Raw genomic sequence first — 14508 nt, 5'->3', positions numbered from 1 at the left:
ATGAATTTATTTATCTGTCATATAGGTTGCAGGAAACAGAATAGATACAAAGGCCTTAATAGAAATAGGCAGGAAAATTCAAAGAGAAGCCAAGACAATCTGAAACTTACGGAAAAGTCGTCTCGTTTCAATATAATCAGCCATCGTAACACTGCCGTAGAGCTTGTATCTCTGTATGCATCCGAAAGTCCTATCTTGCTGAACGGGAACGGAAGGGAACAATGTTAATAAAAACTAACCTTCATAAGACAAATAAAGGTGAAACGGATGGAGAACCCCAAAATGAAGATTACTGGCACATGAAAGTTTACGACGATTTTGAAGAGGTGGCCATAAAAGCATGAGGCGTCCACGAGCAAGCCTGATTTAGAATTTGCTGTCATGACTTCTTTGGAATTTTCGGGACGATAAACGGCTAGCTGTTGTGAAATGTATAGATGAATGACGTGTACGACACAGTAAATGTTAGGAAAATCTAGGGCAAAATGACATTCTACGACCACAAAAATTGCCAGCGCAGCTTACAGTCGTCTCTATTAGGCTGATTAACGATGTGACAAAACAACCAAGGTTTAAGATAACAACATTACTGGTATCATAGAAACGACAGCAGTATGTGCCCTCCAAGAATACCCATACTGAAATGTTGGGACATAAAATGTGCCAGTAGCAGCTACAGGTGTTGAAGATATAATGGCAGCGGTACTAAACAACGATATAAATTATAGGGAAGATGAGGTGCAATTTAATAGATAAATACAGAAAAATGACAAAAGTAGAAAAGCTCATATCCGCGCGGAGTGGTCCCTTAGAAATTCAGACACACTGAAGTTCATATGGAGACGAAGGAAAGAAATAGATATACGGGTGTTACCTTGATGGTATCGCTATAGCAAGCAAAAATCTACTAATAGCAGTATCGCTGGCCAGTGTTTTGATCAGAACCGAAGTGAAATCTTCGTACTCGTCGGTCAGGGGCCTGAAGATGGCGTAGTAATTCGCCGAAACTGGTAGCCAAATAGAATAACGTCAGAAACTAGAGGACTGAAACGCGTTTAAGTTGACGTCCTGAAGGAAAGACTTGTCACAAAATGTTAATATCGAGATATACATTTATAAAATTGTATATGAAGAAATGTTTATATGCAGCAAATGAAAAACAGTTTACATGGTACATGACCCTTGATGATGAGCTCGAATGGCTATGGCATCCTCCCGTTCCCTTGGAAAACTTTCGCTGAACGTGTCAATCGAACAGAGAGCAAACTACAAAAGAAGAATTGACAATACCGTCAAATTGTGCACGTAACCGCTGTCAAACGAAAATCGCTGAGATTCAGTAAATTACTGACGCAAACGTGTACACGTGAATTGTGCCGCAGAGGTGGCTTTTTAGTCGGGATATACGTGATATATTGGCACTAGTCAAATCGACCTGCTGCCGAGCGTTTTTATCCGCTGCTACGCAGTTAAACTTGATTCATGGCAGCGCGAAAATGGCAGCGCGTACGTACGTGCAGCTGCCGCGAATCACGCAACACTAAAACTAAACTTCGATTCTATAAACTTGGACCAGGAATTTCACCGTCCACGGGTGCGTGATTTAGGGCTTTTGGTGTTGTGTGCCAGCGTGTGCGCAGTTTGTTACAGTTCCCGAAATGCAAATAGCGAACGCAAAAAGTTCTACAAAACAAATAATTTCAGTGAGGTAAATTTACATACTTGCCGAGAAATGCACTACGGTTTACATTTTCACCACCATTAGCAACGAAAAAACGAGAAATTCACGTTTCATAAGCGTCTCTAGAATTTCATGTGTACTTCGTCTGCCGTCGTTTACCTTTTTTTTCTCACTGAACAGACGGTTTCGTTTTTCTCTTGTATCAGTCGCCCTACTGAAATCATTTAGTAAACTGCTAGAAAAGTAACAATTTTTTAACGAGGACACGGTTTGCATTGTCACACAGAAGACATTGCCTCCAATACCTACAATACCGACGAAACAAAGTAACTTAGGAACTGTTTATTTATGTTGTGCTAACAGGCATTTTAATGAACTTCAGTTATCTCTTATGTTAACTGAGTGTAGTGTTCGTGATTTTTACACTATTCTTGTGTGTTATTACAGTGAATAGATTCACAGTAATTTATGTACGTCGGAAACAGAGTTTTCATATACGATTGTCCACACTATAGCTTCGAGTAATGTTTATAGATCATTATGTAACAAAGGTAGGCAAAAATGTGGAAATACAAAACATACGCACAATACCATGCCGAATAAGGTGTAGGAAAACCGTTGACATGGAAATGAACTTCGCAATGGATACGTACAAGTCGATCATTAACGTTTTTCAAGGGAAACTTATACTATTCGATCTGAAAATTTGTGGCAAGTTCAGGGAATTGTGCTGGAGGCAGTCAGCGATCGGGCACCCTTCTCAACAAAGTAGACCACAAAGGCTAAGCAGTATTTAGATTTGGTAAGTTTTATAGCTAGGGAAGATGCGACACTTTGTCCTCGTGCTCACAAAACGTCCTTTCGAGCATGCGAGTTGTGTGAACAGTGGTGCTATCTTCTTGGAATACATCCGCACCATTATAGAACATACGACTTGCCGTGGTATGGACCTGATCAGTTAAAATGGTCACATAATCGTTAGGAGTAATGCGACCAGGCAGAGTAACCATGGCACCCATTGAACACCACATTATGGGTACCGAAATCATCACCGAATCTCCACCATGTTTCACTCCTGAGATGTAAACTCGGCCAGAAATTGGAAACAATGTGAAACAAGACTCATTCGACCAAATGATATTCTTCCATTTCCTGCATAGTCCATTTTTTATGGCTACAGCACAATGTTTACTCATACGATCTTATGTACCATAGATGAGTGGTTTCCCAGTTCCAATTCGGTCTTCAATTCCCTGTCTATGGAGTGGGTTTTGGTGCTGGCAGGAATCGCGAGTGCGACCTTCAGTTTTGCAATTATCGTCTTCTTATTTCTTATCACAGTCTTCTTCAATGATCCTCTGCAACGATCTTTCAACGAACAATTTCTTCCGCGTCGTGACTTATCGAATGATGTTTCTTCGCTTCCAATGTATGCGGTACAAATCTTCGATAGCGTGCCTTTTCAAATGTCAAATCCTTATGCTACCTTGGTTACGGAAGCACTCACCATACAGAAACCGGCAGTTTTCCCACCTACGAATTCACATATCTCCGACATAATGCAGTCAAACTTACGCAGAACATTGTTCACATGACAAGTGACACTGGTAACATATTGAGGACATTTGAAGGGTGCCTTTGAAGAGCATAAGAGCATAAGAGCATTCGCGTGAGATGTTACCAGCAGCAATGTCTCGTGGCATTGTGCAACGAGACACCGTAAGTACTGGGTTTGCTACACCGTAAACGACCGCCCATGCGCTACAGAAAAGTCACAGAGATAGGACAGCCTTAAATCTAACGCTCACGTCCCGTAGCAGAAATTATGAAGCCACTCAGCCTTAAGGGGAGGAGGGGAAATAGGATCTGAAAGAGGATTCTGTGCAGCTCCTGCTCTTGAAAGACGATGACAGTGGTGTCATAGAGCCAAGCGGACTGTACTACATCCCGTTAACAAAAGTACACATGTGGAACTCCTATACGATACAGAGCAGAGGTGATTTCGGATGTAATAGATGCTCATCCATTGTTGCTGTCCGATAGTGAAACGATGTGTGGTTTGCCGCAGTTACGCGCTTCTATCAGACTCTACTATCTTCGATTTTCAGTGTTTATTAATACGTGTATGTCCAGTGCAGTTACCGAGCGAGGCGGCTGAGTGGCAACACACTGGACTTACGAGGGCGTGCTTAAAACTAATGCCTCCGAATTTTTTACGTCAAAACCTTTAAAGATTTTTAAATAAAACAGACTTTACTAATATTTTATATCTTTATGCATTATGTATACACATTTACTTCTCAATATAGCTATCCTGGCGACGAACAAAGTTCTGCAAATGGGAGTCCGATTGTTGATACCGTCACTGTAGAATGTCTGTCACTGTTGACGGACACACAACCTCACCTCCGTTTGCTGCACTTCATCGGTATAAAAGTTGGTTCCCGAAGACATTCTATAAACTTTGGAAACAGATGAAAATATTTTGGGGCCAAGTCGGGCCTGTGTGGAAGTTGATCGATGACCGTGAAACCAAGGCGTCGGATTGTGGCTGATGTCGCAGCTCTCGTGTGTGGTCTGGCAGTCATGCCGAAGAAGAGGGTGTCCCATGTGTGGGCGAACTGTTCGAACTCGTGCTTTCAGTTCTTTGACAATCTCGCATTACACCGACATAATCACGCTACACACGTCATCTTACAAGCGGCAATTCGGAGCCCTCTAGCGGCAGAAGATTGTACGCTGCGTCAGCGAGACGGGAAAGTCGACCGAGTAATAGGCGTGACATGTAACACCACAACCGATGTTGAGAACAGAATAATACATTTGGAGGAACTTCCTCTGCACGTCCTCGTACATGCGAGAAGATAGCCACTATAATCGCAATCTGGTCGTACAGATTTAAATACACCCTGATTTCCCTGAAAAGTTGAACCTGAATACCACAATGGTTCGTTTGAAAGATCCGGCCGATTCCCTTCCACAATAGCAGCTTCTCCTCCATTTCTAGTGACCTCGATGTCGACGAAACGCTACACCCTAATGTTCCTTCTTTCCTTTTTCCACTGCAGTTTGTTACGAGTATTTGGTACGGAATGTAGGTATTCGTACACATGGTACGATATCGATGCACCTGATCGACTTTGTAGATGGGGTTTCCTATTATTTGGACGTACACATCATGGACGCAGTCAAATGATCCGTTATAACACGCCAGCTGTCAACGGAAGTTTCAATGATGACGTACCCACGATGAACCATTCTACTTGGCGTAAAGCCAAAAACTCTCTTTCTCTAAATAAGATGTCTTTTTTAACTGTTCATGGAACGTCGGCAATGAGAAATTAGGATAATTTCAAGCATTCCAACTGCAGCGTTATCAAAAAACTATTGGAAGTTAACTAGTCATAGTGGAAAATGAAGACGTATTGAAAAGTCTTTGAAAGAGGTATATTGTGTGAAAGAAATGGAAAATTTGTGGTACACCTGGTACGGCCTCCAGAGATTTATTTTTTGGAAATTTGTGGTGAGATCGTATGGGACCAAACTGCTGGGGTCATCGGTCCCTAAGCTTATACTATACTTAATCTAACTTGAACTAACTTACAGCAAGGACGACACACACACACCCACGCCCGAGGGAGGACTCGAACCGCCTACGGGGCCAGCCGCGCGGACCGTAACAAGGTGCTCTTAGACGGCTACCCCGCGCGGCCAGGAATTTAAGGAAGAAGAATGTATAAACAGAAAAAAATGGGGTGAATCCATAATATAGGGGATATTAGCTGTATTAGTTTCAAACAGAAGGAAGGATAAGAGCGCTATAGTAGGAGATTTGTTACAACATCAGAACAGTCGAGAATATGAAGAGTCAGGAAAGAACTCTTGAATCTAAGATACACATTCAATTAGAATCTTTGAAATGAAAAAGGATAAGTATTTCATATCCCTGGAGTCTTACATTTTGTATTGTGAACACTAGTTGCCTCGTTTGGAAAAACTCCGTATCATCCAGCAGACAGGAATCGCAAGCATTTCGAGGCGTTTCTTAAGGGACCGAAGGCGCAATATTCGCATGGGAAGAGATCAGAACTATAGGTCGGGTGCTGGAGTGTCTCACACTTGAGTCTCCCAGTTGCGGTTGGCCTCCAAGATCGAATTGCGGCCAGCGTGCTATTTACCGCATAACATTGCTTTTTGACAGACTTCCACCTCCATACACATTCTTCATTCTCCGATGGGTATCTAGCGTTGTCCGTCCTTCGGCAGCCACTTTGGTCCTGTTTGGACGCATAAGGTAACAACGGCGCAGTAGTTCGCGTTTCCGCATTTACCGCACTTACTTCGGAAAGGCACGACTGACCACTAATCCCTTGGATACATGTTGGTGCACATATACCGGCATCGGAATCACGCTACGTTGCATGTACGTTGCAGCAACAGCCTCAAATGGAAACTTTTTGATTGCCGTTATAATAAAGATGGAGAAATATTTTTCCTATACAGGTAGAGGATCACGTTAGAGTTCCACGTAAACCGTCCATTTCAAGTAATTGCTGACGATTTTATTTGTCCACCAGTTTCCTGTTGTTACCTTAACAATGGGAGGAAGATCGAGCGTAACCTGTCTGGAAGATAAGATAGCTGCTTTATACGGCGTTGTTTTATGGTTTTATGGTCTTATGTGCGCTATCATACTCATACAGGGTACCTAATAATGTCTTTGATATCTGACTTCACTTCCACCGAGCTCGTATGAGTGATGAGTGGCAGATGTATTCGTGTGCATGACCGCGGAACGCATTAACAATGGAAACAGATGCCGCAGAATGGATCTGTAAACCGATGAACAGCGTCCCCACAGTTGCTGAACTATGCTCGTTGATGCAAGCTTTCGGAGTCTGATGACAATTACACTTCATGACTGGATGCCCGACTGAACCCACTGCTTCGACATTTCGATTTACACTGATAGCGAATTATGTTCTCTTGTGTACTTTATCTCTGAACACGCAGGTGTACTTGGAAGCAAAATTCATGGTCAAATAACATTTTGCATAGAGCAGCACACTTTCAGAGTTAAGTACCGCTGGTGTTTATCTGGGAAGGCTGTCACTCTTCTGACTGAGCTGATTCGACATGGCATGATATGGCGTCCTGTGCCAATTTTATCGTTTCAGTGTGCGACATACACACAACGTTCTTATGTATCCCATGAATTTGCTTTCAGTGTGGAGCTATCAAGAGGCGTCGCCATACAGACGTTTAAAAAATCGCGTTGTGTACACGGGAAGCAGCTACGCTCAGCGTACAGGAACTATCCGGTATCATATTTCTTTACTAGGATACTGCAAAATGATTCAAATGGCTCTGAGCACTATGGGACTTAATATCTGAAGACATCAGTCCCCTAGAACTTAGAACTACTTAAACCTAACTAACCTAAGGACAGCACACACATCCATTCCCGAGGCGGATTCGAACCCTGCAACCGTAGCGGTCGTGCGGTTCCACACTGAAGCTCGGCCCACCGGCCGGCAGGATACTGCTATTTCACACCTGCATATTGTGCAAATTTCTTTGTATGAGTGTTTCATAATTTGAAAGATGTTCTCAATAATAATTATAGGGGCCAAGCACTCTCCGCTAACATTTCTTTCCCTTCTCCATTGATTCTGTCTTTTACCTTCTCAGTTCGTAACAACTTCGTGATTAATCAACACGTACACAACAAGAAATTGCATTTTGTTTTATTTTCGCTCTAACTATAGTCTGTTTTATTCAACAATAATGTCAGGTACACGTAATCGAGTCCCGTGTAAATAGTGCCACTTGAGTCTCACGTACAACAGAGACAGCTAAACTTTAATCATTCAAGTGTCGGCAGATCACTGTCACCATCTTCCACTGCGAATTACAGTGTCTGTGGGGTACTCGACACACAACATCTCTAGTACTGAACAGTAGTACGGAGCGTCGTTCAGTTTAATGGTTCCTTGTGGCAAACTGTGAAATCTAGGATCAGGGGTAATTAATTCTTTAATCATTCAAGCGTCGGCAGCTCACTGTCACTATCATCCACAGCGAATTACAGTGCCTGTTGGGTACTCGACACAACATTTCTAGTACTGAACAGTAGTACGGAGCGTCGTTCAGATTAATGGTTCCTTGTGGCAAACTGTGAAACCTAGGATCAGAGGTAATTAATTCTGTCACGTTCAGGACAGAGCTTTTTAATGAATCCCTAGCTCTGGTAGAACATACATAGTGAAACACAATACTCAGCACCTAGGTCACGTCCACGACTCGAAGGAATTCAATCTCCAATACCCGACACGTCACCAGTAACGATTCTTCTGCGAGATGTTTCTTTCGGGACCACTGCTATAGATCGAAACGTAATAGGAACGTATGCCAATTCCAAAACAAGCTTCAGCATAATCTATTAAAATGTAAGTGATCTGTCAGCTTCAGGTATCTCGATAATATCCTTTACGGATACTGAAACGTATTTCGGCCTCTTATATATTCTCGGACTGACCAAGAACTCAAATCCAGTTCAACACTGAAAAGTCATTGTACCGTATTCTAAAACCTCTATGGGACCAGTTCTAATGGCTTCTGAATTTAGCTAAAAGAACTACTGTACTCGTAAATAGTCAAGAACCTACGCAGACTTGTTCAGCCTCGTAAAGTCAACATGACTGAGCCCCGATCGAACTGACATTCACTGTCAGACAACTCCCTGATGCCCAGACCAAAATCAAAACAGCCATTAAGTCCACATTAAATTTTCAGGAAGCATCAAAAAGAAAAATGTTACCACCAGTTTTTAATAATTCAGCATTGTATGTGTGCGGCCGTACTCGAATTTTGCAGCGACCAACTTTGGCACTGTATTAACTCTTTACCGCTTTGTTTTCGACATGGCTGAAAACATCCGATATCCATGACCAGCACAATCCCTCTACTCTCTTTTCATCTGTAACAATTTCTAGAATAATTTACACTAAGTAACTACAAATGTACATACCAAAAACCAGGTTTAGTGAATCTTGATGTACAACTGATTCGGAAATATGTTATGGTGGTAACTTTACTGTTACACCGAGCACAAAGTCTTTTGGCACCTCACAAGTTCCCCTAAACTTTCATGTATCATGTACTGTGCACTGCGCTTTGATGCATCTCCGGTGTTATAAAACTGTCGAATTTCTAAAATCATTTTGAGGAAGGTGTTCTTTGATACATACATTATGATGGAAATAGGAGTAATCCGATGAATTACAGACCCATCACACTAACGGCGATCTCACGAAGTAATCAGTGCTAACGATAGGGGACATCGTATTGATTCCATATTTCTAGATTTCAGTCGTCTTTTTGACACCGTTCCTCAGAAGTGACTTCAAATTAAGTTGCGTGCCTATGAAGTGTCGTCTAAGCTGTCTGACTGGATTTCTCTCAGAAAGATCACAGCTTGTAACAATTGACGGAATATCATCGGGAAGTAAAATGTGGTCTTGTTCATGACCTACATAAACGATTCTGGAGACCATTTAAGCAGTCCTCTTAAGCTTTTTTGCTGGTGATACTGTCACAAGAAGCACAAGAAGAGGAGGTACACTTGGAAATGGCAGGGAGATTTCAATTAGATTACACCATGGTCAGGCAGAGGTTCCGAAATCAGATTCTGGATTGTAAGGCCTACCCAGGAGCTGTTCAGTTTTGGAGCAGAACCTACGACCAGCTTAGAGACAGAACTGATGACACTTTCTGTAGGACCTGACCATCATTTTGCAGGACAATGCTCGAGCACGTACAGTGCAAGCTGTTACTGATTTGTTTGACTGATGGGGCTGCGAAGTGCCATACCAGATACTGCACTCCCATGACTTAAACCCTCGTGAGTTCAACTCGATTTTTAAACTGAAGGAAACACCTCACGGCATTCACTTGAGAACTGACGCAAATTCGTCGGGCAATAGACCGCGCCGCTCGAACTGTCAACACAACTGGCACTGCTAAGAGTATCCTACGATTTCCACATAGCTGGCAACGGGTTATACACAATGCTGGTGACTACTTTGGAGGTGAGTGAGACTTTGAAACACGTATATATTTTGTACGAGCTGTAAATAAACATTGGCCACTATTACAGTTCCAATCCTCGTACAATATGTACAAGAACCAAGGGGGAATAATAAGAGTGAACGACCAAGAACACAATGCTCAGATTAAAAAGGGTATAAGACGGGGATTTAGTCTTTCGCCCCTACTGTTCAGTCTTTACGTCGAAGAAGCAATGATGGAAATAAAATAAAGGTTCAGGACTGGAATTTAGATTCAAGGTGAGAGAGTATCAGTGATGCAATTCACTGATGACATTGCTATCCTGAGTGAAAGTGAAGAAAAATTACGTGATCTGATGAATGGAATAACAGTCTAATGAGTGCAGAATATGGAATGAGAGTAAATCGAAGGAAGGCGAATGTAATGAGAAGTTGCAGAAATGTGAATATTATCAAACATAGGCCTTAATTTCAGGAAGAGGTTTCTGAGAATATACGATTGGAGTACAGGATTGTATGGTAGTGAAACATGGACTGTGGGAAAACCAGAACAGAAGAGAATCGAATCATTTGAGATGTCCTGCTATAGCCGAATGTTGAAAATTAGGTGGACTGAGACGGTAAGGAAAGAGAAGGTTCTGCGCAGAATCGGAGAGAAACGGAATATAAGGAAAATAGTGACAAGCAGAATAGACAGGATGATATGTCATCTGTTAAGACTTCAGGGTCTGACTTCCATGGTACTAGAGGGAAACAGAGATTGGAACACATCCAGCAGATAATTGAGGATGTGTGTTGCAAGTGCTACTCTGAGATGAAGAGGTTGGCACAGGGGAGAAATTCCTGGCCGGCCGCATCAGACCAGTCAGAAGAAAAAGACTGTCATTTACCGTCATGTGTAGTCATCACACGATCTAAAGGAAGTGCAAAAACATTGAAACAAGATATCTGTACAAGACATCCAAGTGGAGCAAAAAGTGGCAATTGACTAAATCATAAGAAGTATGAAGTCATCTCCATCAGCACTACAAGGAACACGCTAAATTACATTTACACGACAAATCACACAAATATAAAGACTGTAAACTCAACTACATATATAGGGATTACAATCATGAATAAATGAAATTGGAACGATTACGTAGAAAATTCTGTGCTGAAGGTGAAGCAGATACTGCGATTTATTGGCAAAACACTTAGAAAATGTAACAGGTCTACTAAAGAAGTTGCTTACACTATGCTTGTCCGCCATCTCCTGGAGGTACAGGAAGTTACAGAATGCCGCAGAGTAACAGTTGGGATGGCTAGGCAAAGTTCTTAGGCCTTCTCAATCGACAAAAGCCAACATAAACGATAAATGTCCAGTTTGTATTAAAATCACGAACTGTCATCAGGGCACCGATTGATATATGTTCCCGTCAGCTTATGTTACGCAACAGACATTTGCTAGGGGCATTGTCTCTTGCTTGACGTAGATTTTAGTCGGTAAACTTGTGAAAGCCGGGCTGGATATTCATGATTTATGCTGATTTTTACCCGCTGAAGAGGCCTAAGATCTTTACCTAGCGAAGTTAACCGTTACTCTCGGCATTCTGTACTCCCTATACCAAATGATATAGTATTTATATGCACCAGAAGATGCAACTTAAAAGTTGCGAAACCGGTTGGGTGGGACTCCAATCGACTAAGATAAATAGAGCTACAGCGGGCTATTGGTGTTTTCATTCAGTTTTACATAATAATAGATTTAACACCTGTATTTAAACACCTGTTGTACTATATGAACTGCCAACCAGTTACAAATAACCATTTTAGCTGTGGTTGCCCCAGTTTTTTAATTACCTGCGGCAGGACCTTCTCATGAAATTTCCGTCACCAGCTGTATCTTCATAGTGTGAAAATATTTTGTTGGCCCACGAACACAGAGAAAAATGATTACCATCAGAAAGCAACAGAAATCAGAGCTCGCAACGGAAGATATAAGAGTTCGTTTCTGCCGCGCGCTGTTAGGGACTGGAACGGTGGAGAAGTAGCTTAAAAGTGGTTTGATGAACCCTCTTCCGGGCATTTGATTGAGAATTGCAGAGTAATCATGTACATGTAGATGTAAATGTTTCAGTGCAAATGTTTCGGGAAATAGATCACTGGTTTCTCAAGTGACACTCGTTATGTTGCAGGACCAGTCCCACATCGCGGGGATGAAGGTGCTGGAGCCAGTGCTCTCGGAGCAGCAAGTACTGGACCGGGGACGCAGCGCACCGATCCAGCTGGGCTTACAGCAGCCACAGAAGCCCAGAGACCTGGTGGCTCTCAGGAGGGGCTCCACGGTGGCTACCGAAGTGCTTCCGGAGGACACGCAACAGGAGAGCTGCGTCTAGGTCACCCACAGCACGCAACAAAGAAAACACATTTACTGCAAAGTCCACTGGAGCCACAACTCCAACAATTAATGAATGCGGTTGTGGTTGCTCCTCATCAGTAAAGTTATGAGTAGCATGGAAATTTCACCCATGACGCTCTAATTTTACAACTTAATCTCTTAGTGCAAAGGAAGACAATCAGCAGGGATGCCTATCGAAGGTACGTGCAAATCGCAGCATCATGAATGCAGTTTGGTGCTACTTATGCACTGAAGAGAGCTAAGGTGGCTCAGCACGTGAGGAATCTATGATTACCGGCTAAGGGTCCTTTCGATTTCCCTACGGTCGTAAAGCTTGGCACGAATTCGCCAGTTTTTGCTACAGTTATCCACTACTGTGTTGGAAAAACTCATTTTCGCAAACTGTCAAAATGTTCGCGTATATTCAGCATCAATGACAGAAATGGACGAATGAGTAAGTATACGGGTACAGATAAGGTAATTAGTTCAAAGCTGTTACCGCAATATTTCAGTCTGTTGCTTCTGCTTCCCTTGTTCTTCACAACCACAATATTATTGTGATGGACTTAAATTATTTCTTCGTGTTGCATTGATTACATCTCATGAAAGAAAGATGAAAATATCTCTGCGACGACTTCCTGCCATCGAATAGGTCTTCGAAACGAGCACTATATGTTGGAAACCTTATGAATAGAGAACTGTACTCATTGTCTTCTTAAACACGTTATCATGCTTTCTTCTTCTAACCTGATTGCATTATTAAACTTCATATGTCTCCAGGCTTTATTATGGCCAGCATTGCAGTAAATGTCATATGTTCTTTTAAATTATATGAGAATCAGGTATTTTCCTTTCAGCCGTAAGCGTATACTGCAGTAAATTTAAATCTACGTGAAAGTTAAGAATAATCCCAACTTATATTGGTATACTCTTCAGTTTTATGACTCTGGGCAATTATTTTTTACTGACTTTTAAGACATGTGACACGAAAGTATCTAATATGACGGCTACTACTTTTCATTTCAAATTTGCGAGCCTTGTCATGATAAACGAAACTGAGTACAACCTAAAAATGTTCGGAGGATTGAAGCAGCAGGCGGATTTTTGTTACTACCGGGAGCAATCATATTCCTGGAGATACGTAAGTCAATAACTCATTGATGTTATTCTGTTTAGCGACTAGGACGCTTCATCGTTGTGCAGCTGTGGGAGATTTGTGTGTGACTTAACTACTCATCAAGTTTTCTAATGTTTGAATGATTACAATTATTCAAAATGGGATAAGAAAAAAAAACTGGGCAGGACTAACTTATACACATTATTTAAATATTCCATTCAGCTTGAGTAAATTTTTACACAAAAATGTGGATGGATTATACTATAATTATTTGGAGCAATGTGTGACCAGATCAAAGAGAAACAGGCGTGAAAGTCTATAGTACTTCCGAATTTGAGTCCAACCCGTAAGCTGCAAAGCATATCGCTATGTGTAAAGGACCCCGTAAATCTACAGACTCTCTATTAAGGTATTTAGAGAACAAGATAAAATCTGGCTTCTTATAGACAGTGTGTGAACGATTTTGTGTAGGTAAAAATTACAACGGATAATGTATGTATTTTTTTGTAACGTACTGAAATGTTTCTTACGGATAACCCTGTCTTTTACCTATTTGTATGTTCTAAACTAAGTGTTAATGGAAATGCAAATTAATTGTTTCGGTATTCGTTAATGGATGTCTATAGTTTATTGTAAACTGTATCTGTTCCTATCGAGATGTTACTGAACTGAATAAAAATTTTTAAAGTACATATTTCCAGGAAAAGAATGAGAAGTTTTCGCAGACGACTCATACACATGTTGTAACAGGAAAAAAACTAATTATCTCCAGAACACAGGAAACTTCAAAGGAAATAACGAAACCACATTATGTTCTTAATAATGTTTCCCATGTTCCTTCTCTTGTATTGGTTTCCCATGACAATCGATATAGTTCTACGTTTTAAGATTGTTGCTCTGATAAGCGCCACCCGAAAAATAAATAATGAAAATGTAGAAATTATAGCAAAGCACTTTGTTTTGTAATTGATAATTCCTCAGTAATGATAAACGATTTATGACATAAAAGTTGACCGTCTTAGCGACTGTGATAACTGGAAAAGGAACAGCCTACTGAAGCCACATTTAAAACTTTATGCTACAATTATTTTAAAGAGATGTAGTGTAACACTTGATATCAGTTCACCATATCCTGAAATTATTTTTTTCCACTGAGAATTTTTTTATGTATACAAACATCAAAAAAAGTTTTGCATCAAATTGGTTCCGTGTGTTCCAGAACCTGTACAGAAAATGGGAACAGAGCCCAAATAAACCACAT

At 41.3% G+C, this 14508-nt stretch overlaps 1 protein-coding gene across 1 annotated transcript in view; it reads left to right on the top strand.

Annotated features, from left to right (window-relative positions):
- The window catches only part of LOC124795903 (hemicentin-1-like), a 441143-nt gene extending 428286 nt beyond the window's left edge, over positions 1-12857 (top strand). Inside the window, exon 9 of the mRNA XM_047259982.1 lies at positions 11928-12857. Coding sequence (XP_047115938.1) covers positions 11928-12128 — 201 coding nt within the window. The 3' untranslated portion in view covers positions 12129-12857. The remainder of the gene's footprint in view (positions 1-11927) is intronic.
- Positions 12858-14508: the final 1651 nt, after the last annotated feature.

The sequence above is a fragment of the Schistocerca piceifrons genome, chromosome 4 (genome assembly GCF_021461385.2).
Source record: "Schistocerca piceifrons isolate TAMUIC-IGC-003096 chromosome 4, iqSchPice1.1, whole genome shotgun sequence".
Taxonomy (NCBI): domain Eukaryota; kingdom Metazoa; phylum Arthropoda; class Insecta; order Orthoptera; family Acrididae; genus Schistocerca; species Schistocerca piceifrons.
The sequence above is the reverse complement of the archived record's forward strand: the minus strand, read 5'-3'. Positions and strand labels throughout refer to the sequence as shown.